At 40.6% G+C, this 16,428-nt stretch overlaps 1 protein-coding gene and 1 pseudogene across 1 annotated transcript; one reads left to right on the top strand and one right to left on the bottom strand.

The window, feature by feature from the left end:
• Nucleotides 1-8,832: 8,832 nt before the first annotated feature.
• Nucleotides 8,833-9,564, bottom strand: LOC122002218. Its single transcript, XM_042557319.1, has one exon. It carries the CDS (start codon nt 9,562-9,564, stop codon nt 8,833-8,835), a length of 732 nt encoding a protein of 243 aa, XP_042413253.1.
• Nucleotides 9,565-10,207: 643 nt separating this feature from the next.
• On the top strand, nt 10,208-10,279 carry LOC122039229 (annotated as a pseudogene).
• The last annotated feature ends 6,149 nt before the right edge of the window (nt 10,280-16,428 follow it).

Genomic DNA, 16,428 nt, shown 5'->3' with positions numbered 1-16,428 from the left:
CATCACATAAATTTCATAGGAAGCATTATAAGCATGATTAACTTGGTTTCTAAGTTCTCCAAGTCCTTAAACTCATGTGGCCGAACCCTATCAGTATATAAACAAGGTCCCAAATGTCATGAAAGCATGGAAACCTTAAACCATATTTATAGCATTTTTTTCAAGTAACATAGTAAGCATATTGAGCTAGTTCCTAAGTCCTTCAAGCCCTTAACGTATGTCTTGGTCAATCTTTTAACAAGTATTCATTAGGGCTAAAAACAAACATACAAGCATGTGAACTTGAACTAACATCATGTATAAATTTATAACAAGACATCATACAATAGGTATGGCCGAAACTTACCCTAGCCTCATTTAGGTCACTAAACAACATATAGTATGAGAACTTGGTTTTCTACTTATCATATTTCATGTAGAGTGACATAAGCATATTTAATTTTTGTTCTAGGGTTTCTAGGGCATTTATCCCTTCATGGCCGAAACACACAATGATCCATTTAGGTCATGGAAAAATTATACAAATATGTGACACAATCAACACCTTATCATATTTTCATAAGAAGCACTTTTAACACATATGGTTTCATTTCTAAGGTCTCTAGGTCTTTTAAACCCTACTTGGCCGAAACTCACAGAATATAAACTTGCTTCAAATAGCCTAAAAGCATGAGAAATTATACAAGTTTCATAGCATGTATAAAGACAAGCATATTAAACATACATGTGAATTGTGTCTTAGGCTTCCTAGGTTTCTTTCCCTTTTTCTTTTATTTTTCCTTATGGCCGAAACCTACCAATCTCTAAACTAGGTTTTAAGTGGCCTAAAGCATGGAAAACCTAAGTAAGTTTCATGGCAAAAATTACTAAGAACATCATATACAAAGTTGGTTCATAAACAAGCTAGGACCCTTGTGATCTTACATGTCATATATCATGTAACTAATTTTCTATACTCAATTTAAACATAAGAGCATTAAACAACTTTCATATCATAATATCACAGAGGTCTTGAGCATATTAGAATTTTGTTCAAGTTTTTCTAAACTATCCATCTTATCATGGCCGAAAATCTAAAATAAGAGTTCATGAATTTCTAGCAATGTACAACATGCAATTCTTTAAGAGAACTCTATATTCTATCATACAAACATGGTTATTTAAATTTAAAGATCTTCCTAACCCTAAGACCTTTTCTTGGCCGAAACATATAAGTGGATTTCTTTGGTTGCAAGTAACTTTCAAGCAAGAAAACCAATAAAAACCCTTAGTAGTTCATGGGAGAAATTTTGTACTAGTTTAGTTAAACAATATTTTTCCCTAACCTCCTTAACATATTTTTGGCCGAAATTCTAGGGTTAGGTACTCCTCTGATCAAGCATCATTCAAGTATAAAAACATGAAGAAAATCCTTCCTACATAGCATAGAAAGAATATCATGAAATAAAGACTTGTTTAAACCATCCTAGATTTGAAAACCCTTTCTTTAGCCGAATTTTCTTAAATTCTTTTCTAGGTTTTCTAATCCTTATAGAATCCGAAAATCACATAAAAGCCTTGTACCACAGGTGAGGGGAAGCTTACATCCTTTTCGCTTGTGGATCTAAGGTATGGTGAAGAAGAAGTAGCCTCTTCTTCTAGTTCCTTTCCCTTGATTCCTTTGCTAAGTCCTCCTTGTATCTTTAGCTTTCTTAGGAGAAAACTTGGCTTTGGGGCCGAAGATGGAGGAGAGGGGACTATGGTATTCTCGGTGAGGGAGAGGATGAATGAGAGAAAATGAGAGAAAAATAGTTTTCTCTTTTCTTGCTCCCTTTTATGTTAAGGGGGAAGAAGTAGCAAAATTGATTTTTGCTTTCCTTCTCCCTTAACCCATTTTCTATTTTTCTTACATTTATTTTATTTTCTATTTATTCTCACCATTCATGATAAAATAAGGGGGAATGAATCCCCTTAATCCCTCTTTAAGTTTTCGGCAAAATCAAAGAGGAAGAGGGAGAGAAAGGGAGGAAGGCAAGTTGCCTTTCTCTTGCTCTTTTCTTGTTTTCTTTTGGCTAGCTTTTACTCTTACCTTTATCATGAGTTTCCCTCCTTTGCTATCAATATCTTCTCTCTATCCCAATTGGTTTCTACTAATTAACTCTATGAATTATAATATAAGAGGTTCAAGGTTCAATCATTGACCTCCTCTTCTTTTTATTTCATTTTATTTCTTTTTGGCTTCAACTCACTTCCTATTATTTTTCTAAGGAAAAATCCCACATTCATATACTTATCTTACAAGCTTAGTGGGTATTACAAGAACTACCTCAATACTTGAGCTCCTTCACCCAGTTGTTTGATTCGCATGGAGGCAAGTCACTAAGTAAAAATCAATATTGCTTAGTAATAATCGATGATTACTCAAGATTTACTTGGATAAAATTTATAAAAACTAAAGATAAAACCTTTGAAGTATTTAAAATCTTCTACGAACTAATAGAAAATGAAAAAGACACTCAAATAAAAAGAATTAGAAGTGACCACAGTGGGATTTGAAAATCACAACTTTACGAAATTTTATGAAATTAATGGGTATAAACATGAATACTCTTGCCTTATGACCCCAACAAAATGGCCTAGTAGAGCTTAAAAACTTAATCCTACAAGAAGCCGCTAGGACTATGTTAAACGAATACAAGCTATCCAACCAATTCCGGGCTAAAGCAATAAATACAACATGTTATATACAAAATCAAATTTTAGTTAACAAATCTCATAACAAAACACCCTATGCAATATATTATAATAAAATCTCTAATTTAAATTATCTAAAAGTTTTGGATGTAAAATATATATTTTAAACACTAAAGACTATTTAGGAAAATTTTCATCAAAAACAACCACAGGAATATTTTTAGGGTATTCAACAACTAGTAGGGCATATAGAGTGTATAATAAACATACCCTAAAAGTTGAAGAAACAATAAATGTAATATTTGATGAAGATAATAAAGTAACCACTATAACAAATGAAAATAATATAGAAAATATTAACCCACTAAATATAGAAATGACGAAATTCAACCCGAACCCAATGAATCGAAGAACCAATCACTAACCTAAACTTAAGACCAACAAGAACAAATACAAATCACCCTTCTGATCAAATCTTGGGTAATCCATCTCTAGGAGTTAAAACTAGGTCATCCTATAGAAACAGTAGCCAAATAGCCTTGATATTTGAAATTGAACCCAAAACTGTAGACGAAGCCCTACCGATCCGGACTAGACACTAGCAATGCAGGAAGAATTAGCCTAATTTGAAAGAAACTAAGTCTGGGACTTAGTACCGAAACCCACTGATAAAACTATAATTGATACTAAATGGATTTTCAGAAACAAACTAAATGATCATGGTGAAATAGTTAGAAACAGAACAAGATTAGTAGCTAAAGGGTTTAATCAAGTAGAAGGGTTAGACTATGATGAGACCTACGCTCCTGTAGCTAGACTTGAATCTATTAGGATGTTGCTGGCCTATGCAGCACACAAAGGATTCAAGCTCTATCAAATGGACATAAAATCCGCCTTCCTAAATGGATTTATTAAAGAAGAAGTGTATGTTAGTCAACCCCCTAGATTTGAAGACTTAGAGCATCCAAACCATGTCCTTAGACTAAAAAAGGCCCTATATGGACTAAAACAAGCACATAGAGCCTGGTATAAACGACTGTCTAATTATCTTTTAGGAAAAGGATTCCACCAAGGCCAAGTAGATCCAACCCTTTTTGTGAAAACCTTAGAAAAAGATATTTTTATAGCTCAAATTTATGTAGATGATATAATATTTGGATCAACAAACTCAAAATTTCTAAAAGAATTTACAAACTTAATGGAAAGTGAGTTTGAAATGAGTTTAGTAGGGGAACTTAACTTTTTCCTAGGTCTACAAATTAAGCAAACAAAGGATGAAATTTGCATATACCAAACCAAATATGCCAAGGAATTAATTAAAAATTTTGGCATGGAAAATTCAAAAATTATAAATACACCAATGACAACTAATATCAACATTGATGCTGACCCATAAGGAAAACCAGTAGATCCAAAACACTATAGAAGCGTAATAGGCAGCTTACTCTACCTAATTACAAGTCGACCCGATATACTATTTGCAGTAGGTATGTGCGCAAGATACCAATCCTGTGCAAAAGAGTTACATCTAACATGTGCTAAAAGAATACTTAGATACATTAAGGGCACCCTAAATGTAGGACTCGTATCCTAGAGCATGCACCTTTGACCTTTTGGCTATTCTGATTCGGACTATGCCGGGTGCAAACTAGATAGAAAAGTACAAGCGGTAGTGTCAAATTCTAGGTCTGCCTAGTAAGTTGGTCAAGCAGAAAGCAACACTGTGTTGCTCTATCCACTGACTGAATACATAGCCCTAGGAGAATGCGCTTCTCAATTTGTGGATGATGCATACACTAAAAGACTATCAACTAGAATATAAAAATACAAAAATCTTTATTGATAATATGAGTTCAATTAATCTAACCAAAATCCAATTCACCACTCTAGAACTAAACACATAGAGGTAAAACACCATTTTATAAGGGATCATGTAGCTAGAGGTGAAATTGTACTTAACCATGTTGAGTCCAAATATAACCTAGCTGACATTTTCACAAAACCCTTACCTGAACTCGAGTTCAGTACACTTAGAAGACAAGTAGGAATGTGTTAGGTAAAATAGATCTTGACTTTCAAATAAATTTCCTATATCTAATTTTAAATTTTTTCTCAAAAATTACCTAATGTTAAAATTCTAGGAAAAATGAGGTTTTCAAAATCCCAATCTTATTAATCTTTCAAAATTTGGACTTAGCCTAGAATCTTCCCCCTTAGATATCATGCTCCCCTAGCTTCAGCTAAAGCATCTCACAAACACCATAGGCATAACTTGTTTGTGTTTGAAAGAAACTTAGAACGCGTGAGATGCATAGGGTACAACCTGGACTCGAATGCTTATCTCTGTGCATCATAGTGAGTCTGGGCGTTAAAAGCTAACTCTACATTAATCAAGTTAAATGATCCACCTAGTCAAATCTAACTGGATTACTAACTTAACTTGACTAACCAAGTGAAAACTGTTAAAATTCCAAACCGACTCAGCTTGCACTTTAAGGCTCTGATACCTTGCTAAAGGAAATTGATTCATTTTTAACTCATGCTTGGACATTAGGGCTTTAATCTTACTGCTCCCCCCGTGCCTTTAAAGATTTTCAAATTATTAAAAAAAAATATTTGACTTCTATAGTCGTTTTCAAAATTAACCTCTTCACTTTTATTTCAAAAATTAAGGTAGCAAGTTAACCCAACTTTTCAGAAGTTTTTAAACTCATTCAAAATTAATGATTCTTAAAAGGCTTTAAAAATTTAACAAAATATTTTCTCAACAAAAGCCTTTCCAAATTTCTCTTTTGCAAACTTAGCCTACTACTTTCGAAACTTGCCTTTCGAAAATCATTTTAAAATTTAACCTACCTTTTTGCACATACCTTGACTAAGTTCTTCAAAACTAAGGTAATTTTTAAAGTAACACCTACTAGAAATATTGCTTGGTTAAAAACGTAATTTATTGGTTTTAGAACTTAAACCTTTCAACTTGTCTCCTTCTTTCTACAAAAGTCTTTTTTGATATATGGCAAAGGGGGAGAGTAGGACAAATTCAAATTAAGGGTAGGACAAATTCAAATTAAGTGTACTAAATTGAATTAAGTGATAAGAAAATAGAGCTCTCATTAAGGGGGAGCCTTATACATGATGTTTTTATCTTTTACTTAACTTTGAATCTTTGTTGCCATAATAAAAAAGGGGGAGATTGTTGGTGCGGGAAGCATCTGACGATCGAACCTAAATTTTGATAATGGCAAAGGGATTCAAAGTTAAGATTTCTTGTTATCTAATGTGCTTAAATGAGATTGCAGGAATGTCCTAACTGCGGTTAGGCAGGTGAAAAACCCTAGGGGGTGGTAACCCTAGGTCCCAAGGGGTGGTAACCCTAGGTGGTGAAAATCCTAGGGGGTGGTAACCCTAGGTAGTGAAAATCCTAAGGAGATAACCTTAGGTCCTAGGGGTGATAACCCTAGGTGGAGAAAAACCCTAGGGGTGGTAACCCCTAGGTCTTAGGGGGTGGTAACCCTAGGCAGAAAGTCCAGTTGGTCCGGAGGACTAGACTGACATCGTGTAACTCTCCTGAGTGGAGTAAGTGAGGACGCGTTCCCCGTAGAGGGAACAATAGGCGGCGGGTCGACCTAGGGTTTCCGATTGGAAATTCGAAGTCAAACCCGGACGATCATTTCTGTGCTAACTTTGTTTTGTAGGGTATGTGTTTGGGACTAACACATTTTGCGGGAACACAGAAGCAACTTATACCTCGGATTAACAGTGTCCGAGGCGCCTCCATGGAGCTTGGAGGCGCCTCAGGTGCAAGCCGAAGCCAGCTGTCTAAATAAGTTGGAGGCGCCTTCATGGGGACTGAAGTTGCCTTAGACCAGGGATTGGAGGCGCCTTGGACGGTCATGGAGGCGCCTTCAAGCTGATAAGATTCGACGAGTTCAGCAGTGATCAATGCGGTTGACTCGAAGGCGTGGAGGCGCCTTGGATGGTATTGGAGGCGCCTCCAGCACTGTATAAAAGAGGACTTCGAGCAGCTCCTTAAAACATCAGTGAAAATGAGATCTTTCATCAACGTGCTGCTCCAAAATACGCCCAGAAGTGCTGCTGCAAGTCCTCGATGACCCGAAGCTCCGAGATTCCGATTACTGTCGTCGGTATAAGGTTTTATTATTGCACTTTTTGTAATACATATTTGTAAATATTTTGTGTGATATAGTTGTTGCCCATAGTAAGCGATCAACGATCGCGGGCCTTGGAGTAGGAGTCGCCCTAGGCTCAGAACCAAGTAAATTCTTGGGTCGCTCTGTGTGATTGTTCTTCTGTTGTTTTATTTCCGCTGCTTAAACTCTCGAACGATTTTCGAATACGAAACGAGTGAAAGCCACGAGCGCTATTCAACCCCCTCTCTAGCGCTTTCGATCCAACATAGGTAACCCAAAACAATCACTAAAATCACTAAAGGTTCACTAACTTCTTTATTCATCATTCTAAAAGTTATGACCCTGCGTAGTCGCCCTCGTAAGAAAATTTAATATCTATCAAGCTCAAAAATTCAAGAACTAGGCGGGGGTAAGTCGGTGCATGAGCGTACATTATACCGTTCCAATCTAAAGCCCTAATCATCCAATCTATGTCATCTCTAATTCCTAGCACATCCATAGTAGTGGGATCCATATATTTAGTGCATAAGATTTTTCTAACGACAAGAATATCATATCTAGCTTTTTGCTCATGATTCTTAAAAATAATATTGAACTTGTTTTCGTTACCTTCGTCGCGTGCCACCCACTTTCCTTTGCCCTTAGATGATGAAGCCTTCCCCTTGCCCTTGTCTCCTCCCGGTGCGTCTCCCTCGCCTGATCCACCGCTTCCTCGACGAAACCTCTTCAAGATCTGCGACATGGTACAAGGCTTTGAGGAGTTTCTTGTTGAAATGGATCTTGAGGGTAGGAATAGTGAGGAGAAGGAAGGGAGAATAGGGAGGTTTCTTCTCTCTTTTCGGATTTGTGGCTTGAGGAAGTTTTAGATCTAGGTGTAGATCTAAGCAAAAGTGAGCTCTAGAGGTGAGAAATTAGGGGTGGATAAGGTGTAGTGAAGAGGAGAAGGCTTTTGGGAGAGAGGGAGATGGGAGTAGGGTTTCTTGGAAGAGGAGGCGGTGCACACGGGTTGAGACACTACCAAGTCCAGCGAGATGTCGCACGGCCGTGCCGATTGGCACGGTCTCCTCCTTTCTCCCCTCGGCCGAAGTGGCATGGCCGTGCCAGTTGGCACGACCCCCGTCTTTTTCTCCTCTGAATGTGTCACACAGTCGTGCCAGTTGGCACGGCCTGGATCTTCTTCCTCTCTGGCATGGCTGCACGGTCATGCCAATTGGCACGGCCAGTGCCTCTTCCTTCTCTGCACAAGCCACACGGTCGTGCAGAGCTACACAGCCCATGGATTTAGTCTCCACGTTGGCTTCACACGGTCATGTGAGGTCACACGGCCGGCTGCTTCCTTAAGCTCAAAGTGATTCGCTCTTCATCATTTCAGCTCCTCCATCGCCTCCACACCCATGAAAATGCTCATGGCCAGCTCATGTAGGCTATGCGCATCCTGAAAATGAAATACTAGACCAAAACTCACTAGAGAAATAGAACGACAAAAAGGAATGATGAACTAAAATGAAAGAAAAACCCTTGGGTTGCCTCCCAAGAATTGCTTGTTTTAGGTCTTTAGCTCGACCCCATTTTAATTAATGTGGATTAAACCCGTGGAAGGGCGGCTCTCCTCCTAGGGTTAATGCTCCAGCCTGCGCTTTCAGTTTCTCTCACGCAGGACAAATGTACTTCGTGGTGCTTGCTAGAGGGGAACTCTCATGGAAATTGCACTCCTCGACTTTGTGCATGTTGATCTTGCGAGAATTTCCCTGAGAAGAGGGGTTGCAGATGGAGGAGTCTGATAAATCAAACTCGATCTTTTCTTCGCCAATCTCTAAGGATAACTTGTGACTATTACATCGATGATGGCTCCAGCTGTGGTAAGGAATGGTCTTCCAAGGATAATCGGTATCTTAGGGTCTTCCTCCATATCCAAGATAATGAAATATGTGGGAATCATACATCCACTCACTTCAACTGGTATATCTTTCACTATCCCCATTGGGTATTTGCATGAATGGTCAGCTAGTTACAGTGCCATAGTAGTCAATTTAATGTTCTGGAGGCCCAGCTTCTTGCATAAAGTGTACGGAAGTAGGCTGACACTGGCCCCCAAGTCGCAGAAAGCTCTCGATATGAGTTCGGAACCAATTTTGCACGGTATGGAGAAGCTTCCTGGATCCTGAAGCTTTGGTGGAGAATTCACCATAAGGAGGACACTGCAATTCTCTATTAATGCTACAGTCTCGAAGTCGCTCTTCTGCCTTCTGTTAGATAATATTCTCTTTAAAAACTTCGTGAACTTCGGCATTTGGTGTAGCGCATCTATCAGTGGTACTTCTATGCAGATTTCTTTGATCTTCTTCAGAAATCGGTTGAACTCTTCGTCTTTCTGGGATTCTATAAGCTTCTGAGGAAAAGGGATCGTCTGATTCTGTGGGGCGGCTTGAAGAGTTTCTTCAACCTTTTTAGTAGCCTCTTCTCCATCCCTATTTTGAGTCTGATTGGGTAGTGGGAGAGAGGGCTCTTTCTCCGAGTTAAGCTCATTCTGAGTAGTGATTTGAGGATATCCCATAGTACGCCCGCTCCTCAGCTCAATGCGGTTGCAATGTTCCACTGGATTTAAATTTGGCTTCCCTGGGAATGTACCCTGTGCTCTTGAGACGGACTGAGCTATCTGAGCTATCTGGTTGTCTTGCATCTTCTGGTCTTTTTCAGAGTTTTCCAGCCTCTGAGTCAGTTGTTTGATCTTGTTTCTCATCTCCTTTTACTCTGTGAGAGCTTCCTCACGCATCTTTTCAATCCTGGACAGTTGTGAAGGTTGTTGTTGTTGGTAGGTCTATTGTCCAGATTGGTGGTTCTGCTGCCTAGGCTGATAATTCTGATGTGCTGGTCCTTGATCTTGATTATTCCGGTATGAGAAATTGGGGTGATTCCTCCATCCAGGGTTGTATGTATTGGAGTACGGATTATTTTGCCTCTGATTGTAGCTGGTTATTGCACCACGCTACTCAAGTTGGTTCATCTGTGCCTGTATCGGCCCAAAGGGGCAGGTGTCTTGAGTGTGATCCATACTTCCACAGGTGTCACAGAAGCATGCTATTGCATTAGCTGTGTTGCCTCCCATGACGTCAAATTTCTTGGTCAGAGCATCCAGCTTTGCAGACATGAGTGTAACTGCATATACGTCGAATTTCCCTGATGTTTTAATTGGATTTCTCGTAAAAGAGCCACTGGATCTTTTAAATGCCCATTGATGGTGGTTCTGCGCCACATTCTCTATGATCTCTTCAGCTTCATCGAGGCTTTTGTTGATCAGTGCTCCTCCTGCTGCAGAATCAAGAGATACCTTCATGTGATAATTTATCTCATTGTAGAAGGTGTGCAGAACCAACCATTTTTCAAGACCATGATGGGGGCATTGTCTTAGTATACTCTTGAATTTATCCCAAGCTTCAAATAATGATTTTGAGTCTATCTATTTGAAGCTGGCAATCAGGTTCCTCATGTGAGCAGTTTTGCTAAGTGGGTAGAACTTATCCATTTCTGCTCACACTGCTCCCAGGATGATATGTTGTTCACAGGGAGGGAGTTCAGCCACTACTTGGCTCTATCTTTTAGGGAAAACCTGAAGAGAAGTAGTTTGACTGATTCTGGAGGGACCCCGTTCACCTTCATAGTGCCACAGATCTCGTAGAACAGCTCTACGTGGTGGTTTGGGTCCTCATGTGGTCCTCCTCCGAATTGATTTTGCTGGACCATGTGGATTACTGTAGGCTTGATTTCAAAGTTGTTGGCTTCAATGGGCAGTCGGGTGATGCTGGACCAAACCCCTCGTGCATATGGTGCCGCGTAATCTTTCAGCAGTTTGTCGGCTATTTCTGAGGATTCTTGTGTTGCTTGGAATGCCTTCTGTAGATTTCTTCTCCTCAGAAAGGTCCTGTCAATCTCTGGATCAAAGGATAGTAGCTTTCCCGGAAGGTTAGCTCTACGCATGCAATAATAAGATATGAGATATGATAGCGGAATAGAAAATACTAAAAGAGAAGAAATGAATGCGGAAAACTAAGAAAGGAAAAGAAAGCCTAGTTTAATCCAATATGATTTTGCTAATGTTATAGACGTAGTCCCCGGCAACGGCGCCAAAAACTTGTTACAATTTCACAAGTGCACGAATTCATTGTCAGTAATAAAAATATTGATCCCACAGGGACTGGTTATAAGCACTAGCAATTATTCACTAAGGGTTAGCTAGACTACCAATGGTTCTGAATAATCTAGGGAAGAAAGGTCGGGAAAGAGAATCGAGAGCTGGTGAGTCGAAGTGTTCACTTGGTTATGAGGAGTTCTAGGAGGTCGGTTTCATTGTGGTGGTATTGATGTGTCACATTTTATCCTACACCCGTTGTCCTTTAACATGCAATTGCCGGAAGCTAAAGCGGCTAATCTTAAATGCCAAAATAAAGAGGGACCCTAAGAAGGCCTGTTACAGTTTACCCCTGTCACTAGGGCACCTCAGCTAGTCTTGAGGGCACAACTCTAATTGGTAAGTCAAGAATAGTGTTTAAGAGCTAAGGTTGGTCTCTCGCTTCCTTGTGGAGAATTTGTCTCTCCTTTCAAGGGGGCATCCCAGATGTCCGTGAACGGGTCACCCCTGTCACTAGGGCCCCTCGAGTGTATGATCTAGGGATAATCCCTCTACGAGGTTAACAAGTTCTACACAATCAAGCAACATGCAATTGAGACAAAGCATAAAAGTTCATCCAACGAGTATAAGCATAATACGAGTTTTACATCAAACTGAACCACAACTACTCCTCAATCATAGAACAAGGGATCTACTCTATAAGTGTCAGAGAAATATCTAAAGACATAATGTAGATAAACATACAATCTTCAGATACGGAGAAAGAAAGAAAGAATATGCTTATCCAATGACGGCGAGTGGCCTTCGGATCCAATCCTCTGCTTCTAGAGTCGATACGGTGGTGGAAGATTGTTGGACGGAGGTCCAAGACGACGTGAGATGGCTTTAAGATGTTTCTCCAACTGACAGCTCGCTTCCCTCGCGCTCCCCCCTCGAGAAAAAGGGTTAAAACCCTTATATAGACTAGGGGTCGGCTGCGGCGACACGGTCGTGCCAATATGGCACAGTCGTGTTCATTCTCTTCTCTGGTGGCACTGCACGGCCGTGCCAATTGGCACGGTCGTGTGGTGTCCGGCCTTGCACGGCCGGGCACTTCCTGGTCTCGGTCACTAGGTGGCACGGTCGTGCAGGGTTGCACGACCATGTGTTGATCTGCCTTGGTCTCGGTCGCACGGCCGTGCACTTCCCCTCTTCGGTCTGGTCACACGACCGTGCAAGATCGCATGACCATGTTCTTTGGCTTGTTCCGGTGCGTCGATAATTGTCATTTTCGCTCCGAAAGTTGTCCCTGTCAACACAAAACTAAACAAAGAGAAAATATCTGAACAAAAGAGTATATATAATGAATACAAGATGAAAGAGGCAATCATGCAATGAATATATATGTATAAAGTACGTGAATGTGCGCTAAAACATGTGTAAATGATCATAATATTTGCACACATCAGTGTCCTCACCTACTCCTCTCTAGAGAATTTACCTTTCTTAAACACTTGTTGAACTTTTGCTCAGCTCTAATCTTGACCTCCGGGACTTTTGCTAGACATCTGATCCTTGACCCGTCTAGACTTCCGCTCAATGTCCTTGATCAGTCAAGTCTTCTGCCCACTCCACCCAACAAGAACTTCGTGCCCAATCCCATGACCAAGACTTCGTGCCCAATCCCTTGACCAAGACTTCGTGTTCAATCCTTTGACTAGAACTTTGTTTCTTAGCCTCAACTAAGTCTTGCTTGCATACTCAAGTAAGCTTATTAGATCGCAACACAACTTAACTTTGAACCCTTTGTCAATATCAAAACATAGGTTTGATTAGCTAGTGCCTCCAGCACCAACACCCCCTAGCTATCATTCTTGTAGGGATCTTTTGTGAAAAATAATAAATAAACGCATTGGAAAAATCGATCCCTCCAGAGATCCATGCGAATATAGTATACAAAGTTTGATCGAGTTGTTACCTTTATTACGTGAATGGAGCAATCCCAGTAGCAACTTTACTTCGATAGATCTTAGCACGATCAGAATGGTCACGCCTCTTCGATATCCAGATGAACACATCTTTCATTCATCTAATGAACTCAGTCTTCAGAGAAGAACAACCTTCGTCATGCTAGTGACTACACAAGGTTGTTTTTGCCAAGAGAAGAAGAGGAAAAAGAGCCAAAAACAAAAAGGGTGACAATCACCAAAAAGTTACTTTACTAAAAAAGGTTACTTTACCAAAATGTTACTTCACCAAAAAAGTTACTTTACCAAAAAAGGTTACTTAGGTTTTGGTATTCATCCATGAAATACCAAAGAGAAGCCTTTTTGGTCTTCTTCCATCAATGCTCATTAATCTCCATTAATCACCATTGATCTTCTTTAATGGGTTGGTTGTTAATATATTGGATTAACCATTAACCCAATAAGTCCTTAACTACCTAAGGTAATGAGTCTCAACTATTAATCAAACGCGTCTAATCCTAATTCATTCGGATTCTCGACCGGAAAGAGCGTCAGTTGCGGAACAAGACTATTCGGCTTGTTAAAGTCGGATGGCGGCATCATTCGGACGAGGGCTGCTTGACGGTTCGAGGATACTATCAGAGCTCGATATCCTCATCTTTTCACATGAGGTATGTGATTTATTTACCGTTCAGCATTTATACTATTTATCTGTTGTTAGTACTTGCTGATGGTAGATAACGAAATTTGGAGACCAAATTTTTATTAGTGGGGGAGAATGTAAAATACCAAAAATAGGCGAATATTAATAAGTGAATTTTTCGAAATTTTTGGGAATTTTTGATTCGTGCAGACGAGTTAACGGGATAAAAAAATGGGGTGCGGGAGAGCTTTGTTTAGGCTACCCCATTTAAGTGAGGAGAAGTTTATATATTTAGTTCTTTTTTCCTTTTCCTTTTATTTTCCTCATCCGCCGAACCCGTGCCCGTTCCTTTTTTTCTTCTCCGCGTGCCCAACGCCGAAGCCCTAACCGGCGACGCACACGGCGGTTGCTTCCCCTACCTCGCGATTTAGGCTTCCGGACCAAGGGAAGTCGGCACTTCCTTTCTCCCTCTCCGCAGCCGAGTGACGCCGTTTGTGCCCTAGATCCACCGACGGCTGCAACTCACAGAGCCGACGCTGCTCTCTTCTTCTTCTTCCCGAGATACCGCCGGCCATAGGAGCCCTAGCGCCGACCTTCTGCCCGCGACGCCGGTCTCTCCTCTGTGCCCTAGCCTTCCTTCTGCCGCAGCCGCCACAGGGAGCAGTGACGCCGCCTTTCCTCTTCTTCCTGTCCAAGCGCCGGTGACGTGCGAGCACAACCGAGCAAAGCCTTCACATTTCTCTAGCGCCATCCTCCTTCCCTCTGTGCTGCTGAGTCAACTCTCACAGCCTACTTTCGTGCCCCTGATTGGGTGTCGCTGCTCCTCTGCATAGTGCCGCCGTCGTTCGCCCTATTGCCGGCCAGCCGAACCCTAGATCGTTGCTTGCTCACCTGGGCCCTAGTTCCCTACTGCTGAAGCTTCTAACCCGTGCCTTAGCAGTGAAGTCACTTGTTCTAATTCCAGTAGCAACCATCTCTTGTAGTTGGATCATGTGCTAATTGTTTTTGGTTTCCGGCCAAGGTTTTCAATGTGTCAATTGGAAATTCTTCGACCTTGGATTTAAAAGTGATACATTCAGATTTAGGTGAGTTTAGAGGTGATTCCATTCTACATTGAATTTCATTAATAGTAATGGATAGTACCAGTTGATTAATTGATATTAGATTGATAAATGTATTTGTTGTATTCCATTTGGATAAGATAATTGATGATCCAATTGAGGTTTATAAATTGGGTTTGTATTTAAGTTAGATTTCAGGGATTCGATTTAGCTAATTAATTTGTATATAATTAGCTAAACCTGTATGTCGTATTGATACAGGACTTTGACGCGAGACGAGTATCTCGGAGTCGGAATTTGGACCTTTCTTTTGTCGGAGGCGGGTACTTTTGACTTATTGTCTTTGATATGCATAGTAATGAAATTAACAAGTTGCATTAATTGTGTTCCTCATTTGTTTCGGTTAATCACTACCCGATTACCTGTTACCTGCTTGATTGATTGTTTAGTTTGCATTTCGTGTTGTTATGTACCTGATTACACATGCTCATAGGGGTAGTGATATAACCATGTTTCACCCTGTTCAGGACCTAGGTTTGATACCTTATTTGATCAGTGTACTTTGATATGATTTGTTCACTATGGTGCACATCATTATATGTCCATAGATTGGTATAGTATATTGCCATGCTTAGTATCATGCACCATACGCATGACTGCATGCTGTGTGATAGATTGCTCCATTATTGTCGAGCACATCGCCAGTTTCATCACTGTTCGGTGCTCCATTGTTGACGCTCAGGGGTAGCGTGACGCAGCGTGGTAGCACGTCAGTTTGCTCTTCCGGTGCTCCGTTGGTCCGCTCATGGGTAGTGTGACGCAGCGTGTAGCACGTTAGGGACCCCTCCCCGTCATCGTGTACCGGGAGATGAGAGCATTGCGCTCTCCCATTTATGATTTGGGGTAGGAGTATGTGTGTACTTCGACAGCATCCCGTCCACTCGGTCACTCATCAGGAGTAGTGATGCAGAGTGCACGGTCGTCACAGCCCTACCCACTCGGTCCCACTTCTGTTGTGAGTTGGCTGACTGGCATCAGGGGTGACCATGACATTGGCATCATATGCATGATGCATTTATTGCTTGTGTTTGTGTTTGCTGCATTTATATGCTGCATATTGTTTGGATACCTATGTTTGACATGCATACAGGTCTTCTATACCTTTCGGACTGTTTGTCCTTATACCCAGGTCCTGGTTAGTACAATTTCTCTCCTGTTTACTTCGAGTTGCATTTACCTTTATTTTTATCAGGAGACTGTACGCATGATTAGTACTAGGTGTTTTTTACTTACTTTGCATATCATGTGTACCTGCTGAGTGTTGGACTCACCCCGCCTCCATTGTTGTCATTTTCAGGTTGATGCTGTCACGAGAGAGTTCCAGTTGCTAGTCCCCAGCAGACCACCAGCTATAGTTATCTTTGGTTTTGTTTATGCTTCTCATTTGACTATGTTTTAGACTTGGTTGATTTGATACTTGGATATTGTATGGTTTGTACCTGTCGATGGATCCTTATCGTTTGATGGATTTATTTGGTATGATTTGGATTTATTCTACTACATGCCTGCCTAGACGGCAGAAGAGGTGAGTTCTTCGTATTTGAGTTTTACGAGTGTAGTTGAGTAGGGTTGATTTCGAGTCCTCTTATTACTGCGTGGTTGTGTCAGCCAGAGGCTGAAATTTATATTAACTGCGTGTGATGATTATGTATATGTTTGTTTTATTTCTATTATTATTCCAGCCGCATGTGGCTGAGGTATATAGTGCTTGTAGAAAAGTTTCAGATTGTCCGCCGTACAGGGGAGATGCTGTCGAAATTTCTTCGGA

This window comes from Zingiber officinale, chromosome 1A (genome assembly GCF_018446385.1).
Source record: "Zingiber officinale cultivar Zhangliang chromosome 1A, Zo_v1.1, whole genome shotgun sequence".
NCBI classification, from domain to species: Eukaryota; Viridiplantae; Streptophyta; class Magnoliopsida; order Zingiberales; family Zingiberaceae; genus Zingiber; species Zingiber officinale.
Note: the sequence above shows the minus strand (reverse complement) of the source record. Positions and strands in the feature narration are given on the sequence as shown.

What these genes read in the sequence shown, in the direction of transcription:
- LOC122002218 (XM_042557319.1), bottom strand. Translation starts at nt 9,564, where the DNA reads ATGAGAAACAAGATCAAACAACTGACTCAGAGGCTGGAAAACTCTGAA.